Source organism: Mirounga leonina, unplaced genomic scaffold, assembly GCF_011800145.1.
Source record: "Mirounga leonina isolate KUSES-001 unplaced genomic scaffold, KU_Mleo_1.0 Mir_115, whole genome shotgun sequence".
Classification (NCBI taxonomy): domain Eukaryota; kingdom Metazoa; phylum Chordata; class Mammalia; order Carnivora; family Phocidae; genus Mirounga; species Mirounga leonina.
In genome coordinates, this window is record NW_023270268.1 from 27,496,958 (window position 1) to 27,515,442 (window position 18,485).

Consider the following 18,485-nt stretch of genomic DNA (forward strand, 5'->3'; position numbering starts at 1 on the left):
AATTGTATTTGCATCCAATTTACTACATCATTAGAGAGATTGACAGAAATTGTACTTAGGTTTATTTAATTCCATTTTACATAGGCTTTAAAATGAGACTATTGATATTTAGGATGTTAGATTTGGTTAAGGATACCCAATACTCTGTTGTTGAATGTGCCTTTTCTGGATGATTCAGGGTCATTGGGGTTACATGTGCTTGTGTGGTTCAGGTATGAAAGATAGGATATAAGTTTCTGTTGTTTTAAGCCCATACTTCATATGTCAAGCATTAACTGTTTGTTAATTTCTCTCTAACCTGTCTTATTTTTACTGTGAAATTGAACTTTTGTTGGCTTAGTTTGTTCTAGCCATACGGAATAAGTATCTGGCTTTTCTCTACCTCTGGTTTTTAAAACTGGCATGTAATATACTATGTTAAAGTAGTTTGTAAGTGCTAGGATAAATCATGTAATGTCTCTGAGCCTGCATATTTGCCAAAAGAATTCTGCTTTTTTCTGGGTTTCAGGTTTGTCACAAATGTTAGATGTGGAAATGGATTTGAATCCTTGGAAATTTACTGTTTATAAATGTAATGTTATATAAATTTAAAGCTCATTTATGTACAGAGGTTTTCATGGTTATCCTTTATTATGGTATATTTTAAGTAGAAACAATATAAAATTATATTAATTAGCAATATGTTTCTACTTAAAATATACTATACATTGTTATAATTATTAATTTAATGATTAATATAATTACAGGTTTGTCATTATGGTGAAAATTAGAATCTATATTCTTTTTTTTTTTTTTAAAGATTTTATTTATTTATTTGACAGAGAGAGGCACAGCGAGAGAGGGAACACAAGCAGGGGGAGTGGGAGAGGGAGAAGCAGGCTTCCTGCTGAGCAGGGAGCCCGATGAGGGGCTCGATCCCAGGACCCTGCGATCATGACCTGAGCCGAAGGCAGACGCTTAACGACTGAGCCATCCAGGCACCCCAGAATCTATATTCATTTTTTTTTTTAAAGATTTTATTTTATTTGAGAGAGAGCGCACGAGTTGGGGAGAAGGGCAGAGGGAGAGAATCTCAAGCATGCTCTGGGCTGAGCTTGGAGCCCAACACGGGGCTCAGTGTCACGATCCATGAGATCATGACCTGAGCTGAAACCAAGAGTTGGGCATTTAACCAACTGAACCACCCAGGCACCCCAGAATTTATATTCTTTTAACTGTTAAATGTTCTTTTAGACACATGCTTTTCTAGGTATATACACTAACAGTAATCATAATGTATAAAATGAAATGAACACATGTCATCATAGGTTTTGTTTTTTATAAGTCACTATCTACTGGTTGAATTATTGACCCCACTTTATGTTCCTTAGGTTACTGGTGTTGGCTACAATCCGTTTGGGGAAGTGATTGTTGATGGTGATGTTGTTCATGGATTCTATAACCCAGCTGTTAGCAGAATTGTTGAGGTAAATACTTTATTCTCTAAGAAGGTGACTTTTCGTAATGACTTAGGACACAGTGATGGGTTCTTAGTTTCTGTATATTTCTTTTAGGCGGGCTGTGTATGCAATGATGCTGTAATTAGAAACAACACTCTAATGGGGAAGCCAACGGAAGGAGCTTTAATTGCTCTTGCAATGAAGGTATGTGCCTGATTTCTCTTTGACATATGAGAACTCACTTTCATAAGAGAATGTAAGGCCATCAATTTCAGTATTACTGGTTTTTAGGTGTAGAATGAAGACTCTCAATATTTCATTGTATTACTGCCTTTTGGGAACCAGTTTTATTCTTCCTGGAAATACAGAGCTAATCCAGCCTTTTCAGTATAGCTTTATCCCTTACATTCAAGAAACAAATTAATGACCAGTGACTAGATTTCTTCTTATGAAGGAATGTTTTCATAATATTTTCCACAATATTTAGAGTTTTGTGTGGAAAGCTAATTGCTGAAGTACTTACTTTCTATGTAAAGATACTAAAGCCATCATGAGAAATCAGCTTTTCTTTCTCTAGTCTTCCCATTTCCTCCATTATCAATTTCTTAAATGAGTATATTATTAGAATTTGTGTTGGGGCATCTATCCCAGTTGATGTCCTCTTCTAAGTCTTATATTTGATTAAATGAGAAACCTAAAGTCCCCTTTGTCACTCCCATAACAAAAATTGAAACTCCTACTTTCAAGAGTAGTCTTAGAAAATTTTGAGACTTGTGTGAAACAGGACATCTCTAGATGAGGTTGTTTGAATTGAGATTCAATATAGAAATGTAGGTTATTATATTTAATTTAATAAAATAAAATTGATAGTTTTAGAATAAAGCTACATTTCTTTATCATTTTGTTGTAACTAAAATAGCATTGAATGGCTTTTTGAAAGATACTTAAAAGTTCAATCTGTTAACCATTATTTACTGTGTTATACTTAACCTTATACTCTTAACTTTTTTAAGAGATAAAAGAGTGTGAAACCACCTCCTTATGACTGGGGATCTCACATTTTAGGTAGGGAGTTGACACTGACATGCATGGAACAAATACAAGCTAGACCAGTATAGCAGATAGTTAAGTCTTAAAGGTTGAGCCACATATAAGAATAAGGCAAGTTCAGATTTGAGACCTAGGCTTTGAGGCATAAGCAGGATTTAGATAGATGAGCAAGGATAAAAGCATGGAGGAAAAAAAAGCATAGAATGTGTGGTGGCTTTTGTATTGGTGAATTTGGATGGAAAAAAAAGGAGTTTGAGTAACCCAGAGGATTGTTGAATAGACTGCATGGTGGGTTTCTGGAGGGCCTTTGAAAGCCAGGAAGAAGAGTCTGAACATATTTCAGTAGATAGCAAAGAGACAACAAAAAGCAATGAGCTAGGTTTTTCAGTAGTTTAAAAATATTTTTGAATATTTGGAGTTAAAAGGTAGAGGGTATTGTGAAGAACAGCTAAAGGACACTGATAGTAGGTCAGAATATCAAGTGGTAGGATGGTAGCAACAGGAAAGATATAGTTGAATCCCTAAGAAGTAAGAAATTGAATTTGAAGCTTCTGTTGATCAGTATTGGTTGGTTGGGTACCTTTATTTATTTGTATCTTGCTTCCTTCAAGAATTTGAGCCAATAGAGATTTTAATCTAGTCAGTGTTGAAGAGTTGGTCTACATACGGTCCAGGTAGCATGCCTTAGCCTGTGTCTACACACCCAGGCTTTCATCTTGATCATGTATGTTGCCCTTCACAGAAATGTGGTATATGTAGATGGAGCACTGCTATTCTGTCACCATTTTTTGAAAAATACCCAGGTATCTCTAGCCAGCCAGCTGTAAGTTGTGACCCTTGTTCTCTGTTAAAGGAAAAAATAGTCACATGTTGGTGAGAATTAACTTTCTTTTTGTGCCATATAGATGGGTCTTGATGGACTTCAACAGGACTATATCAGAAAAGCTGAATATCCTTTTAGCTCTGAGCAAAAGTGGATGGCTGTTAAGTGTGTACACCGAACACAGCAGGTACCCTTCCATGTAAAGAGTACTTACTAAATCTTATTTAATATAGATGACTATATTGTATTTATTATCCACCTTTACTTTTAAGCAATCATTGAGCATAACAAAGCCTTATTGCTTTAAAGTGTGTATAATTCATGGTAACTCATCTTTGTTCTCATGTTCTCTTTGAATTCATGCGTAGGGACATCAAGTTTTGCTTTGTGAGCAAACAGCTTAAAATGAACTGGAGCCTGGTCTCAATGTCCTGGAACTTGTGACACCAGATTCTATCAACATTTTTGTTGTTGATGACTATGTACTATAGATTTCTGCCCTCTGGTGTTAATCTGTGTTCTTTCACTGAAGGAATGTCTTGTCTTCAGAACAAACAGAACTGCATTATTTTGTGGAAAAGTGCTTACCAAATGTGTATAATTCATATTAGTTGATCCAGCTTACAAACTGGCAAAATGACATGCACTGATATTTCAAGGCGCTACTTTGTTCCTGGGTGCTTTAGAAATGTTTACAAAGTTATTATCTTATTATATTATCTTATATTATATATTATCTTATTTATATTAATATATACTATATAATAATATTATATGTTATGACATAATATATACTATATTATTGTACTACATATTATATTATTATATAATATACTAAGAGTTATCTGCAGCATGTAATTATGTCAGTCATAGTTGCTATTACCAGCTTGATGCTTAAACTTACTTTGCCTTTAAAATATACATATTTTGTTATTTTTATATTTTCTTTATTAGGAATTAATAATTGGTTCTGTGTTTTCACCTCTGAGCAAGAAACCATTACATCCCTGTAGACATGAATGAGTGAGAGGATTTCCTCACACCCCCATAATAAGTAGGAAATATAATTGATTTTATTTTTAACGATTTTATTTATTTATTTGTCAGAGAGAGAGCGAGAGAGAGCAATAGCAGGGGGAGCAGCAAAGGGAGAGGGAGAAGCAGGCTCCCCACCAAGCAGAAAGCCCAATGCGGGTCTTGATCCCAGGACCCTGGGATCACAACCTGAGCTGAAGGCAGACGCCCAACCGACTGAGCCAGCCAGGTGCCCCAGAAACATAATTGATTTTAAAAGAAAGGCCAATTTGGCCAACATTGAACTTGTGAATAGATGTCTGCCAGGAACTCTGATCATGAGAGGAAAAAAGATTTCTATCTAATCTTTAAAGGAACTTTTATGAACTCCTGGGAAAGGAGACAAGTGAAAATAAAACTGTTAAAATAAAATGCCTTAAACCTTATAAGGGGTGCCTGGCTGCACAGTTGGTGGAGCATGCGACTCTTGATCTCACAGTTGTGAGTTAGAGTCCCACATTGGGCATGGAGCCTACTTAAACCTTGTAACATGAAGTTTTCAAAAATTGCATTAGAGTAGATAATTTTCAGTTGATGTCCCTTGACAGAGTTATACAGCAAGAGTATGTATACGTGTTTATTTGGAAGGTCTGTTTCTTTACATTTTATGTATGATCACATAGTACTTCAAGATAATGTGGCTCATGTAAAGTTTAATGATTTGACTTCGGCAATTTTGAATCTAACTTCATCAAAGTTGTACTTTGGAAATTGTACTTTGATGTTACAGTTTGATGTTCTCAGTTGTGGGAGTGGGAGATAGGTATGGGTAGTGAGCAGGATATAAGTTTGAAAAGATTTGTGTGATTATTCTTCTCATTTACTGATCTGAAGAGCTTCTCTTACAAAATAAAACCAGCCAATGTAACTAACAAAACCCAAACCCACTGATTTGACTCAGGATCTAGAAGAGGTCAGCCTGGCACAGATGTGACAGATTTACCAATTTAAAAATAATCCCAGGGGCTCAAATAGTCTTAAAAAGACTTTCATTTGTGCATGTCAGTATACATTTATTTATACTTCCTCCCTGGACCCTGCCAAAATGACAACCAATGCATAAAGAATATAAAAAAGAGAAAGTACAGAAGACTCAGAGTGAAGATGGGGACTAAGGCAGAGAGCTAAAAACAGGAGATCAGTTTGAAATTCTCCAAGTGCCTTTTCTGTTTCTTGAGGCCAGATCATTAGCCCTTTTTTAACCCTGTAGAATATCAGAAATCTCATCTTGTAGACAAGAGTGGAGGGCGGAATTAAGGCTTACACTGAAAACAGAGTGATTAAGGTCAAGTCATTGTCCTGAAGGGTAAGCCTCTAGCCTTAATTCCACTTTCTTAGAATGCCTGTAGAGAGGTATCTCCCTGCCCTCACTCTATAAGTAAGAAGATTGAAGAGTTGTAGAGAAGCTGACTGGTCCCAGGGAGATCCCAATGGTACAGAGTATTCTTCTTCTTCTTCTTCTTCTTCTCCTCCTTCTCCTCCTCCTTCTTCTTCCTCTTCTTCCCTTTCCCCCTCTCCCTCCTCCCTTCTCCTTCCTTCTTCCTTTTCTTTTTTTTTTTTTTTTAAGTAGGCTCCATACCCAGCGTGGGAGTCCAATCCAGGGCCCCAACTCAATCCTGGGATCAGGACCTGAGCTGAGATTAAGAGTCTGATGCTAAACTAACTGAGCCACCCAGGTGCCCCTAGTACAGAGTATTTTTTTTTTAATTCATTTATTTGAGAGAGAGAGTGAGTGAGAGAGAGAGAGACCAGGAGCCTGGGGGAAGGGCAGAGGGAGAGGGAGAACCAGACTCCCTGCCGAGCAGGAACCCCAGTGTGGGACTTGATCCCAGAACCCTGGGATCATGACCTAAGCCGAAGGCAGATGCTCAGCCAACTGAGCCACCCAGGTGCCCAGTACAGAGTGTTCTTAACTAAACTCTTCATTTACTGGTAGAGTTTTCTGACTGCTGGTTATCATTTCATCACCCTACAGTGAGGGCCATCATTTGATAAATCCTATCAATGCCCATGGAGCTTCTAGACCTTTAATTTCTTCAGTCTTAATATAAATGGACAGTCAGGAATTGCTAGATACTTGGGAAAAGTCTTCAGTAGGAAAGGCACAGACCAAACCAACAGAGAAAGTGGTCTCAGCAAAACAATGATAATGTTGGATGCTGAAGAAAATTTCCAAAGACCATAGAAAATGACAACAAAATACCTTAAATAGAACATTTTAAAATAAAGTCAATGAATCTATCAGAAAGTGAAACAAAAGGTCAAAGAGGTGCTTAATATAAAAGATAAGGTACAAAAATCAGAAAATAAATAGGACAGCTACCACCCATCTAATAGTGGTAACAGGAAGAGAGTCCAGAAAATGGGAAGTTTTTTTTTTTAAAGATTTTATTTACTTGACAGAGAGAGCACAAGCAGAGGGAGAGAGAGGGAGAAGCAGGCTTCCTGCTGAGCAAGGAGCCCGATGTGAGACTCGATCCCAGGACACTGGGATCATGACCCTGGCCGAAGGCAGCCGCTTAACCGACTGAGCCACCCAGGTGTCCCGGGAAGTTTTTTTTTTTTTTTAAGATTTATTTATTTATTTGAGAGAGAGAGAGATTGAGTTTGCACGCAGTGCAGTGGAGGAAGGGGAGGGGGAGAGGGGAAGCAGACCCCTTGGTGAGTGGGGAGCCTGATGCGGGGCTCAATCCTGTGATCACGACCTGAGCCAAAACCAAAACCCAAGAGTTGGCCACTTAACTGACTGGGCCACCTGGGTGCCCCCAATATGGGAAGATTTTGTCAAATAACACCAGACAGTGTTTCAGAGGAAGGACTTCACCTTCTAGAGTAAAATTGCCTACCAGCTGCTCAGCACAATGAGTTATGTTAAAGAAGGGTGGGGTAAAGAGATAAACACAACAGTGCCCATAATCAAGAAATTTGAGGGTGTTTAAGGAGAATTCTGAAAGCTTCCACAGGTTTGGGGGCCAGAGAGGAGGCAAGGGGAAGATCATATAAAAGGTTTAGGAATTAAAGTAGCTTCTTTAGGCTTTTCAGTTGTAACACTGGACTCTGGAGGCTGGAAGATAATAGAAGAATGTCTTCAAATTGAGAGGAAATTTATTCTCAGCTGAACTTAAAAAATGTGGTGATAGAATAAGAATGTTCTTAAATTTTTTTTTTTTAGATTATTTATTTATTTCTTTGACAGAGAGGGAACACAAGCAGGGGAGTGGGAGAGGGAGAAGCAGGCTTCCCGCAGAGCAGGGAGCCCGATGTGGGGCTCGATCCCAGGACCCTGGGATCATGACCTGAGCCGAAGGCAGATGCTTAACAACTGAGCCACCCAGGCGCCCTGTTTTCAGATATTTCAAGTCTCAAAATGTGTATCCCACACAGCTTTTCTTAGATACTTGCAGATATTTTATTCCAAGATAAGACAATAGATAAGGAAAAGGAAGACTTAAAACCTGGAGTTCTAACCTGGAGAATGGTGCAAAGAATCCCCAGGATAGAGGTGAAGAGAAGTTCCTGGATACGAGTCATGGAGTAGGCCTACAAATCAACCAACTCAAACTAGAAAGAAAAGGAGAACAAGACTCAAGAAAGAGACCTTCAGTAATGTGGAAGGAATAGCTTACTTGCTCATTTAATCATATAAAAAATACCAAAATAAATAAAAAAGAAGTTATAAACTTTTTAAAAGATAAATAGGAAAATAAATATATTTGATTTATATAGGGTATGGAATCAACATCCTACCTCTTGCCTCTCTACCTTCTAATATCTGCTCACCAGTTACTTGGGGACCTAGGCAGATGGAAGCTGCATCTCAGTCTGTGCACAGTGCCCTAGCAGGGCCAGAGGAATAGCACATTATTTTCATTTGGAAGTGACACAGTACTGCTCATATTTATCAGCCAAAACAAGTCATGCCTGACTTCAAAATGGGAGAGAAGGGCAGGGAAATACATTCCTGTTATGTGCCTGCAAGAAGTGGGATGCTTCCCCGCATTGGGCTCCCTGCTCAGCGGGAAGCCTGCTTCTCCCTCTCCCACTCTCCCTGCTTGTGTTCCCTCTCTCCCTGTCTCTCTCTCTGTCAAATAAATAAATAAATAAATCTTCAAAAAAAATTAAAAAAAAAAAAGTGGGATGCTTGTGAACTGTTCTAGTGACTAGTACTTTGTTCAGCAGTGAGGAATCATAAAGTAAAAAGAATACTGGCAACTTTTGTTTTAACTATATTGTAACAATGGGGAGGGGAGGAATGGGTAGTAGGAGTGGCCAAACTACAAGCTGTCACAATAGACGATGTATGAAACTGATCAGTGAAAAAGTAGCAGTATAAATGTATTTAAGAACATGGAGATAAGTACCAAGGAACAGCCAAAAGAATTAAAATTGGTTTGGCTCTGTGGAGTAGGACTAGAGGTGAGAGAGTTTGGGCAGGCAACTGCAGTTTTTCATTGTAAGCTTTTGTGTAATGCTAGGGTAAAAAGTAAAAGGTTCTGATACCCATAATTGCAAGGTGGTTATGAGAATTAAATGAGATCACATACATTTGTACATATAATAGCAACTAATGGAAAGCCTGAACCACTGCTTGTGGGCTGATGATAGATCTCTTTCCTTTTCCTGTTAGGTTGTAAGCCTCTCCCCTTACAGTGCCTAATCCAGGGCTTCGTATAGCATTGCCTTCAGTGTGTGGAGGTGAGGGTGGGAAGTAGATGCTGTGTTCTCTAGAGGGTAAAGAAAGCTTCCACAAATGAGGTTTTAATCTTCAGAGTTCAAGTGCCACTCAAAGCCTTATTTAGGCTTGAGTAACTTCGCTGGGGATTATGAGAAATGCATGCCATGTATTGTTGGACTCCAGTGGCAGATAGGTATAAGTTGAAATTAACTTGAATTTATTTGCTGTTTTTTCTTTTTAGGACGGACCAGAGATTTGTTTTATGAAGGGTGCTTATGAACAAGTGATTAAGTATTGTACTACATACTACAGCAAAGGGCAAACCTTGACACTTACCCAGCAACAGAGAGATCTCTACCAACAAGAGAAGGCACGAATGGGCTCTGCAGGACTTCGAGGTAAGGCCATTTCAGCATAGTCCCCTAGGGTGGAAAGGTAATGCTTTTTTCTTTTCCTTTCTTTTCCTTCCCCTTCCCGTTCTTTTCCCTCCCTCCCTCCCTCCCTCCCTCCATCTCTTCTCTTCTCTTTCTTTCTTTCTTTCTTTGTTTCATTGAAGTAGAGTTGACATACAATGTTATATTAGTTTCAGGTATACAACATATTGATTTGACAAGTCTATACATTGCTCTGTGCTCACCATTTATAGTGTGGTCACTGTCTGTCACCATATAGCATTATTACAATATATTCCCTATGCTGTACTTTTCATCCTCATGACCTTTTTATTTTATAAGTGGAAATTGGTCCCTCTTTATCCCATTCACCTATTTCACCCATCCCTGCACACTCCTCAGTGATGCCTCCCTTTAATTTTAGATGATTTCGTGCTTCATATCTGAGCTGTGCAACTCTATCCCAGGCTTTGTAGAATACTGCCATTTCTGAAGTGTTATGTTTTAGTCGGCTGTTTGGCCCCCAAAACACAAGAAGTCAGGAATGTAGCAAAATGTGAAATTTCTATTTCTTACAGACCTGCATTGGTCTCTGAGTAGGTGATAGAAATTTTATTTTAGACAAGTTTTTCTTGTGAGAAGGGAAATGGAGGAAGGTAAAACGGTATTACTCCTTTCTTATTTCATCATTTGGACTGTCTTATTTATTTATTTATTTATTTTTAAAGATTTTATTTATTTGACAGAGAGAGATACAGCGAGAGAGGGAACACAAGCAGCGGGAGTGGGAGAGGGAGAAGCAGGCTTCCCGCGGAGCAGGGAGCCCGACGCGGGGCTCGATCCCAGGACCCTGGGATCATGACCTGAGCCGAAGGCAGACGCTTAACGACTGAGCCACCCAGGCGCCCCTGGACTGTCTTATTTATTAATAGATCTAAAGTACTTTCCTAAATATTAATGTTTTAAGCCTCTAATTTGTCCTTTAAACTGAGGTGATCGCTTACTTGTTGCTCTTCTGCTGATCTCCTTCCCTTGTCATTCACCAGAAAGGAAAGAAGTGTCCAGATTCTGCTTTATGTCTGTGTTGCTGACTGAACAGTGATGTGGAGAGAGGGTCTGCTATGCACATACACATTAGGCTGTTTCTCTTAGGGACAGCATGTGTAGGATTGAAAAAGCAGGGGTTGGGGCCATACCTGGTTTTTACCTTCTGGATAGTCATCTGGCTTGTGGGGAATATATATACTTACGTAGTCTCTCTCAAGGAAATTGGAAGAGTTGGCCTCCTTAATCTTATTATTTTTACAGAATAGAAGTCAAGCACAATCCTGGGAGGAGGAAGCAACTTAATATAAAAAATACTCCCCTTATTCATGGTTCACTTAAGCAAGGGCTGTCTGTGGTTTTAACACATTTGGATAGATCTACAGAATTTCTGCTCTTATAATGAGCTAGGTTTAGAAAGATATTCTTGTAGCTTTGAAGGCAGAGTTTTGTTATTCTTAGCAGTTCACAGCAAGAGGGTCCAAAGTTGGCTTGGGTTTAGAGACGCTAAAGAAGTTTCAGAGGTTTCACACTTTTTTTATAAAGGTTTTATTTATTTATTTGACAGAGGCACAGTGAGAGAAAGGGAACAGGAGCAGGGGGAGCGGGAGAGGGAGAAGCAGACTCCCCGCTGAGCAGGGAGCCCGATGTGGGGCTCGATCCCAGGACCCTGGGATCATGATCTAAGCCGAAGGCAGACGCTTAATGACTGAGCCACCCAGGCGCCCCGTTTTCACACTTTCTTATTTTAACTCTTTTCATCTGAAGGATCATGGAGGTTTGTGTATGTGTGGTGTTGTAACATTGTGAAATAGACCAGAGTTGGTAGAGGATAAAAATCTCCTGTTTCACAGGGCTTTAGGGAAACATTCTGGTCATTTGTTTCTTGCTTCATGTCTTTTCCTTTGGTTAAGCTCCACTTTCTTCCTCCTCCTGAAGTTACCATAATGGGAACAGAAAGACTTCAGATTTAACTTGATATGTACTTAGGTTACATCTTATAAAATATAAGTTTCTTAAATACACATGATTCTTGATTTTGAAATTAGAGTATGTTTTGTTTTTATGTTTTAGTCGGGGACCCTCCTCATGAAAAAGGTCTGCCTAACCTTATCCCAGACAGTAGCAGTAGATTTTCATTTGTGCTAAGGAAGCAAACAAATACATACAGGATACTCTAGGCTACTACCACCTCTCCACTGAGGGTGCCAGGAGCTGCTGTCCCTTTCTTAGGGTTTGCTGACACACGAATTTATACTCGCTATTCCTTTCTGTAGTCCTCTCTCTGTTCTGACACCAGGGACTATCAAGTGTCTCATTCTCTCCAGGATGAAAGCCTTTGGGGCTCACATTTACATAAATAGTTAGGTATATGACTCTGACATTGGGAAAATAGAAGTCATTTGCCTCTAACCTTGGTTTTCCAAATATATTTAATCCTTCAAACCTTCTGCTTGAATAAGAATGGATATTGCTTATAATCTGGTTATGACTTTTCAGTTTCTCCATGAGATACATATATTTAGTTAGTGTGCTTTTTTGTGTTTTCTCTGGTAAATTGTTCAGTCCAATAATATTCCAGATGGACACACATCCCTTTAACTCATTAGGTAGTTATCAGAAGTTCCGAATTCTGAGAATAAGTTAAATGATATTTGGAAATGAACAGTATTTTGTGTTATATCTTAAGTGCTCGAGGATGATGGGAAACTCCCAATAATGATACGGTGGTGTTAGATATTATTAGAGAACCAAAGTTACAAATAAGAAATACTTATTAATGTTATGAAAAGAGTAAAAGAATCCAAATTACTGTTACTAATGGTTGTGCAGTAACTTTACAGATTAATTTACCTCCCAGGGTTTGTCATGTACAAAATTGTTACATGTCGTGTATAATTAATCAATATAGCCTTCTCTTCAAGCTATTGAATTGTTCTGGAGACCTATAAAATGGAAAGATGAAGATACATTCGTAGCAACCCCCTTCAGAGGTGTCTGTTTAAAACTGACTTTCAAAGCTCAACAAACCCATAGTTCTCCAAATACCTAATTATTTTTTCTAAAGAGCTAATAGTTGATGTTTAGAAGAGCTGCGTGTAGTCACGTTGTAAAAACATTCTTTATTCACTCCTTACTTGCCTTCTCTGCTTAACAATTCTTTAGTCTTATTCCTTTTAATTTTTAATAGCTTTCAGCAATCCCATATTAGAACCATTAAACTAATGTCTTAACATATAATACATTTTTATATATAATGATTATATCCTAACTACAATGACATTATAGTCTTAAGTGATTCTTTGTCTCTAGCTTTTGTCAAGTAACCTGTAATGCTGTAATGCTTTTGTGACTTACGTTTTCTTTTTTTGGATTTTATTATTTCCTCAGTTCTTGCTTTAGCTTCTGGTCCTGAACTGGGACAGCTGACATTTCTTGGCCTGGTGGGAATCATTGATCCTCCTAGAACTGGTGTGAAAGAAGCTGTTACAACACTCATTGCCTCAGGAGTATCGATAAAAATGATTACTGGAGACTCACAGGAGACTGCAGTTGCAATCGGTATAACTAGGCTGGTCCCCCCCCCTTTAATAGTTTTAAATTAATTGCAGTGCATAGCTTTGAACCATTAGATATAAAATGTATACGTATAATATTGACATTATACAATTAAAATGGACTCTTTTATTCATACTGTATATAAAAATGTGGGTAAAAATTTATTTTAGGTTAAAAAGTAGTTCTATTAATTGAAAATACATAACTAAACTATTAGGAAATCACATGTTTTATTCACAGAAGAATAGTTGATTATTTTTAACCTCATAATCCACTATGCTATTGGATAAAAGCACTAGATTATACACATGAAACATGAAATTTAGTTTTCCCTTTAAACTTGAGGATAATTTTCAAAGCAGACTTTGATTTGTACCTGATTTGGAAGAAAATAGCTTGTGTCTATATTCTGTTATTACATCACGTATATGCTTATGTTGTTTGAATGCCATTTAAGAATACCCTAAGGAATATAACAGGAGAGACTCCTGGGTGGCTCAGTTGGTTAGGCATCTGACTCTTGATTTTGGGTCAGGTCATGATCTCAGGGTGATGGGATTGAGCCCCACATCAGGCTCTGTGCTGGGCATGGAGCCTGCTTGGGATTCTCATTCTCCTTTTCCCTCTGCAGACCCCCCCCCCCCAATATATTTATGGGAAAAAAGGGCACCAAAAGGTAATCTGGAGTTTATAAACTGTTGTGAACTGTGATTCATACTGATAAACAGTTTACTAAAGTCCATTAATTCTGATTTTATTACTGTGCGGAGAGACGGATAGGAGTTTCACACTTTATGTTATCTAAGAAGAATATGTCACCAGAAACATAACGTTGGGAAGATTATACCTAGAAAAGCTTTTCAACATCTGTTTTCTTTTACATATAACTACATGATTACCACAGATCCACCACTGTTTTGTCTGGCTTTAGATTCTTTACTTAAAATGAATTCTGATCTTTATTAAAATTGAGCTACTAAGCAAGACCTGATTGGCCCTATATCAGTTCTTAGGTATGGTGGTGGGTTAAATTGTGAAAACTCTTTATTCTTAAATTTAAACAAAAATAAACAGAAAACCCCAGAATTTTTATTAATTCAAATAGGTTTGTCTTACTAGTAATTTGTCTTGTGATCTCTTGGTATAAAGACATTTTGTACTTAAGAATGGATAACAAATCATATTAAGTGAGCATTATGTTGACTGGCCTAGCAAGCAAAACTAATTTGTTCAATTATGTTTTCTCTCCCATTTCACTTTAGCTAGTCGTCTGGGATTGTATTCCAAAACTTCCCAGTCAGTCTCAGGAGAAGAAATAGATGCAATGGATGTCCAGCAGCTTTCACAAATAGTACCAAAGGTAGGCCTAAACTTAAAGCCTTTTAGATGGAAAGGCCTTATTCTAAGTGTTTATGAATTCTTCCAGTGTGTCCTATATTCCTAGTGATAAAAGTGGACCTTCTGTTTTCTTCTTTATTTTTTTATAGTAGTACCTCCAATTGTATTTCTACCAAACCTATTAACCAAATCTCTATAATTTAATCCCAGTCTGTGTGCTGTTTAATTTTTGGTTGGTTGTAAATATTTTATTTAAGTCACCTATTTTTTTTTTTTTCCCCTGAAATGTATCAGGTATCTTATTATCTTTCCTGGAAGATTGGGGAAACTGTAGCAGGTTATTTTATTTTATTTTATTTTATTTTATTTATTTATTTTTTTTAAAGATTTTATTTATTTATTTGAGAGAGAGAATGAGAGAGAGAGCACATGAGAGGGGGGAGGGTCAGAGGGAGAAGCAGACTCCCTGCCGAGCAGGGAGCCCGATGCGGGACTCGATCCAGGGACTCCAGGATCATGACCTGAGCCGAAGGCAGTCGCTTAACCAACTGAGCCACCCAGGCGCCCAGCAGGTTATTTTAATGCCAGGAACGTTTTTCATTAACCTCTCCTTTAATATTTTCCTGTTTTCTTCTTTTTAACACCCTTGTCTATCAGAACTCTGAGTGCTAACCACAAATATGACACTGAAAAGAAGGCATGATAAGAGACAAATACATAGATTTTTCTCCCTCCTTTTGATGATTCTCATCTTTCCCATGTTATTCCCTAAACACTCTCCTTTTCTGACAAAGTTCTACTTCTTTTTTCACTGTCCTTTTACCATCCTGTCTTCATTCTGTCCTCTCCCCTCTTGCTCCCAAACTACAGAGATTTTATTGTGTGCTTTTACCTTTAATCAATATATTCTTTTTTTCTAGGTAGAGAAACATGATAAAGGTGAAAAGATTATGAATAGAGGAAATTCAGTTACCCCCAAGTTTAATCCTAACTCTCACTGTGATACAGTGATGTAGCTCAATCTTTAGTCCTTTCTGTTTTTTTGTTTGTTTTAAATCTCATTTCTTTAGGCCATAATTTTGTGTCACTAAATTTAGTGTTTTTAGTCAACTAAAAAGATTGACCTACCCTTCTGATGCTTTAAGAACAGATTTTACTCTGTACCACATGCAAAACATCAAGTGAGTCTTCAGTTTTGCATTGAGATCTCCTTAGTCTCAAAACTGCTGCTCTAATTTTTGAGCTGCCACCAAAGCTTTGAAACGCTAAAAATCTTACATCAAATGGTAGGTATATGGATGCATGTCAAGTAATTTGTTCCTTTACAAAAGAAATACGCTTTCAGTCCAACAGTTGGCATCTTCACTGCCATTGTCAGTGATAACCTTCAGTGACTATAATGGAATGATTTGCAGTGTTTCAAATGATCTGCAGTGGAACAAAGGCAAAATTTTACTCTGTTCAACCTGAGTATATTGGTAGTTAGCCTTTTATTTAAATATTCTGTAAAATCCGCAGTCTTTGCTAAACACTCTTGTACTTTAGCACTGTGTGCTACATGATTAATTTCTGCAGTAATGTAGAATTTTCACTTAGAAGACAACTAGTATACTTTCAGTGCATATGTAGTTTAGTCCTTTTTAAAGACACACTAAAGAGTCTGAGTGAATTTTTGAACTTTTTTTAGAGGAAGTATATTCTCCAAATACGAATTATGTGATTCATAGTACCTAGAGGACCTGGGCATATGTAATAATGTGATATTGCAGTTAAATTGAGTCTTTTGCTTAAGAAAATAATCCTCATTTGTTTTAGACCTTTATTAAAATTGGGAAGGAGCCTCAGAACAGTCTATATGATGGTACTAAGAGTCGTTCAATGATTTATTAATTCATTTTGTATGTATTTATGGAAGACTGAAGGTATAGCACAAAAATCTCTGCCTTCAATGGAACTTATAGTCTAAGATAAGTAAATATGTACATTATGTCAGATAAGTGCTAATGAGCACCAACAAAAGCAGAGAAGAGAGAGTGGAATGATTGAAGAGGTAGATTGAAATTTTTAGATAACATGACTAGGAAAGGCCTCACTGGCAGGCCATATCATATCTGAGAAAAGAGCACTCCAGACCAAGGGAACACAAAGGCAAAGACTTTAAGGTGAGTGTGCATGGCATGTTTCAGGAACAATGAGGAGGCTGGTGTAGGTGTAGTTCGGGTAACTAATGAGGAGGAAGGGGCATGCAGTTCATGCAGGACTTGGTAGGTAGTAACAGACTTTGGCATTCATTCTGAGGGAGATAGGAAGTCATTGGAGGGTTTTGAGCAGAGGATGGATGTGATCTGACTTCTATTTTAATAGTTTCATTATGGTCACTGTGTTGAGAAGAGACTGCAGGAGGCAAGGGCAGAAATAAATCAGTTCAGGTATTGGCCCAGAGTGTTGGCATTGGGCTTAGAGGAAGGTGGTTGAATTCTGGATTTATTTGAGGTTGGAGCCAATGAGATTTGCTGTTAAGCTTCTTGTGGCTTCTGAGAGAAAAGGAGGAATCAAGGATGACTCCCCAAATTTAGAGCCTGAGTGACTACGAGGATGTGCTTACCATTAGCAGAGGATATGAAGGAGCATGTATTTTTGGAAATAATGGGTTCACTTTGTGATATTTTTAAGTCTTAGATGAGACATCCAAGAGGAAATGTGGAATAGGTAGGTGGATTAATTTCATTGGTCTGGATTTTAGAAGAGATATTGGGGCTGGAGACAAAAATGCATAACAATAAAATCTAAATCTGTAAGGCTGGATGAGATCACCTAGGGAGAAGTAGGGGATTCTTAGACCTCTTATAGAGGGACCTTTAAGAACTAAGTTGTGGAATATTTCAGCATTCAGACTTCAGGGAGGTCGGGAAGAACCTCTACAAGAGGAGCAGCCAGAAAGGTAGGAGGAAGGAAGACCAAAAGAGTATAGGGTGGTCATGGAAGTCAAGCAAAGAAAGTGTTTCAGGAGGAGGGAATTGCCAGCTCTGTTAGGGTGCTGCTGAGAGGTTAAGTCAGAAGAGAAATGACCATTGGTGTTAGCAATGTGGGTGGTCTTTGGTAATCTTGAATAGGGGTTTCAGGGCAGTGGTGGGGATGGATTCAAGAAAGAAGAGAGAAATGGGAGACTGCAAGTACAGAGGAGTTTTGCTATGAAGAGAAGGGGAAAAGTAGGGTGGCAGCCAAAATGAGAAGGGAAATTTTTAGTTTTGTTTTTATTTAAATGGAAAAAATCACAGCATGTTATATACTGTTGGGAAAGATGCATCAGCAAGGAAAAGATTTTGATATAAGAGAGGGGAGAATTTCTGGAGCAATGATCTTAAATAGGTCCAAAGGTGGAATATTTGACCTGCACTAGGAGCATATTCAGTTCATCTGTAATAAAAGGAGAGAAGGCAAGGATTGTGCTTGGATACAGGTACTGGTTGGTGGGAATTATGGAAGTTCTCGTCTTCTTCTGTTTTCTTTGAAGTGGGAAGCAAGGTTGTCAGCTGGGACTGAGGTTGGAAATGGGGATAAATTGAAAGTATGAGGAGAGAAAACTTAGCATGAACTCATCCTCTAGGACAGTAGAGAAGAGAATGATGTATTATGCAGATACTAAAATCACCATGACTTAGAAGTGTTGTTGGAAAGAGTGACAGTGAGGAGGAAATTAAATAAGTCACAGGGATGTAAAGTACAGCATAAAGAAAATAGTCAATAGTATTATAATAATGTTGTATGGTGACAGATGGTAACTACACATATCATGGTGAACATTGTGTAATGTACAAAACTGTTGAATCACTCTGTTGTACACATGAAACTAATACAATGTCACATTCGTTTAAAAAAATCTGAAAAAAATTTTGTGAAATGTGGGGAAGTGACCTAGAGCAGTGAATGAATGCCTATAGTTAGTGGGAAGTCTGGTCTCATGTGACATTCAAAACTGGGGTTTTGTGAATAAAGAAAGGAGAATCAAGGTCACCTACCCCTGTCTAGGCTCTCCTGGTGGTGGTACTATGTGAAGGACTGTAGGGATGGCCTTGGTTTGTGAAAAATGA

The 18,485-nt window shown here is 38.0% G+C and overlaps 1 protein-coding gene across 4 annotated transcripts in view; it reads left to right on the forward strand.

The window, feature by feature from the left end:
- ATP2C1 (ATPase secretory pathway Ca2+ transporting 1) overlaps nucleotides 1-18,485 on the forward strand; it is a 168,471-nt gene that overhangs the window by 124,844 nt on the left and 25,142 nt on the right. For all 4 annotated transcript variants that reach the window (XR_004677352.1, XR_004677353.1, XM_034994570.1 and 1 more), the window contains exons 14-19: nucleotides 1,371-1,466; nucleotides 1,554-1,643; nucleotides 3,395-3,499; nucleotides 9,303-9,459; nucleotides 12,889-13,059; nucleotides 14,319-14,416. Coding sequence is in view for 2 of the 4 variants with exons in the window: in XM_034994570.1 (XP_034850461.1) it covers nucleotides 1,371-1,466; nucleotides 1,554-1,643; nucleotides 3,395-3,499; nucleotides 9,303-9,459; nucleotides 12,889-13,059; nucleotides 14,319-14,416 (717 nt within the window). In the remaining 2 variants the exon portion in view is untranslated. The remainder of the gene's footprint in view (nucleotides 1-1,370; nucleotides 1,467-1,553; nucleotides 1,644-3,394; nucleotides 3,500-9,302; nucleotides 9,460-12,888; nucleotides 13,060-14,318; nucleotides 14,417-18,485) is intronic.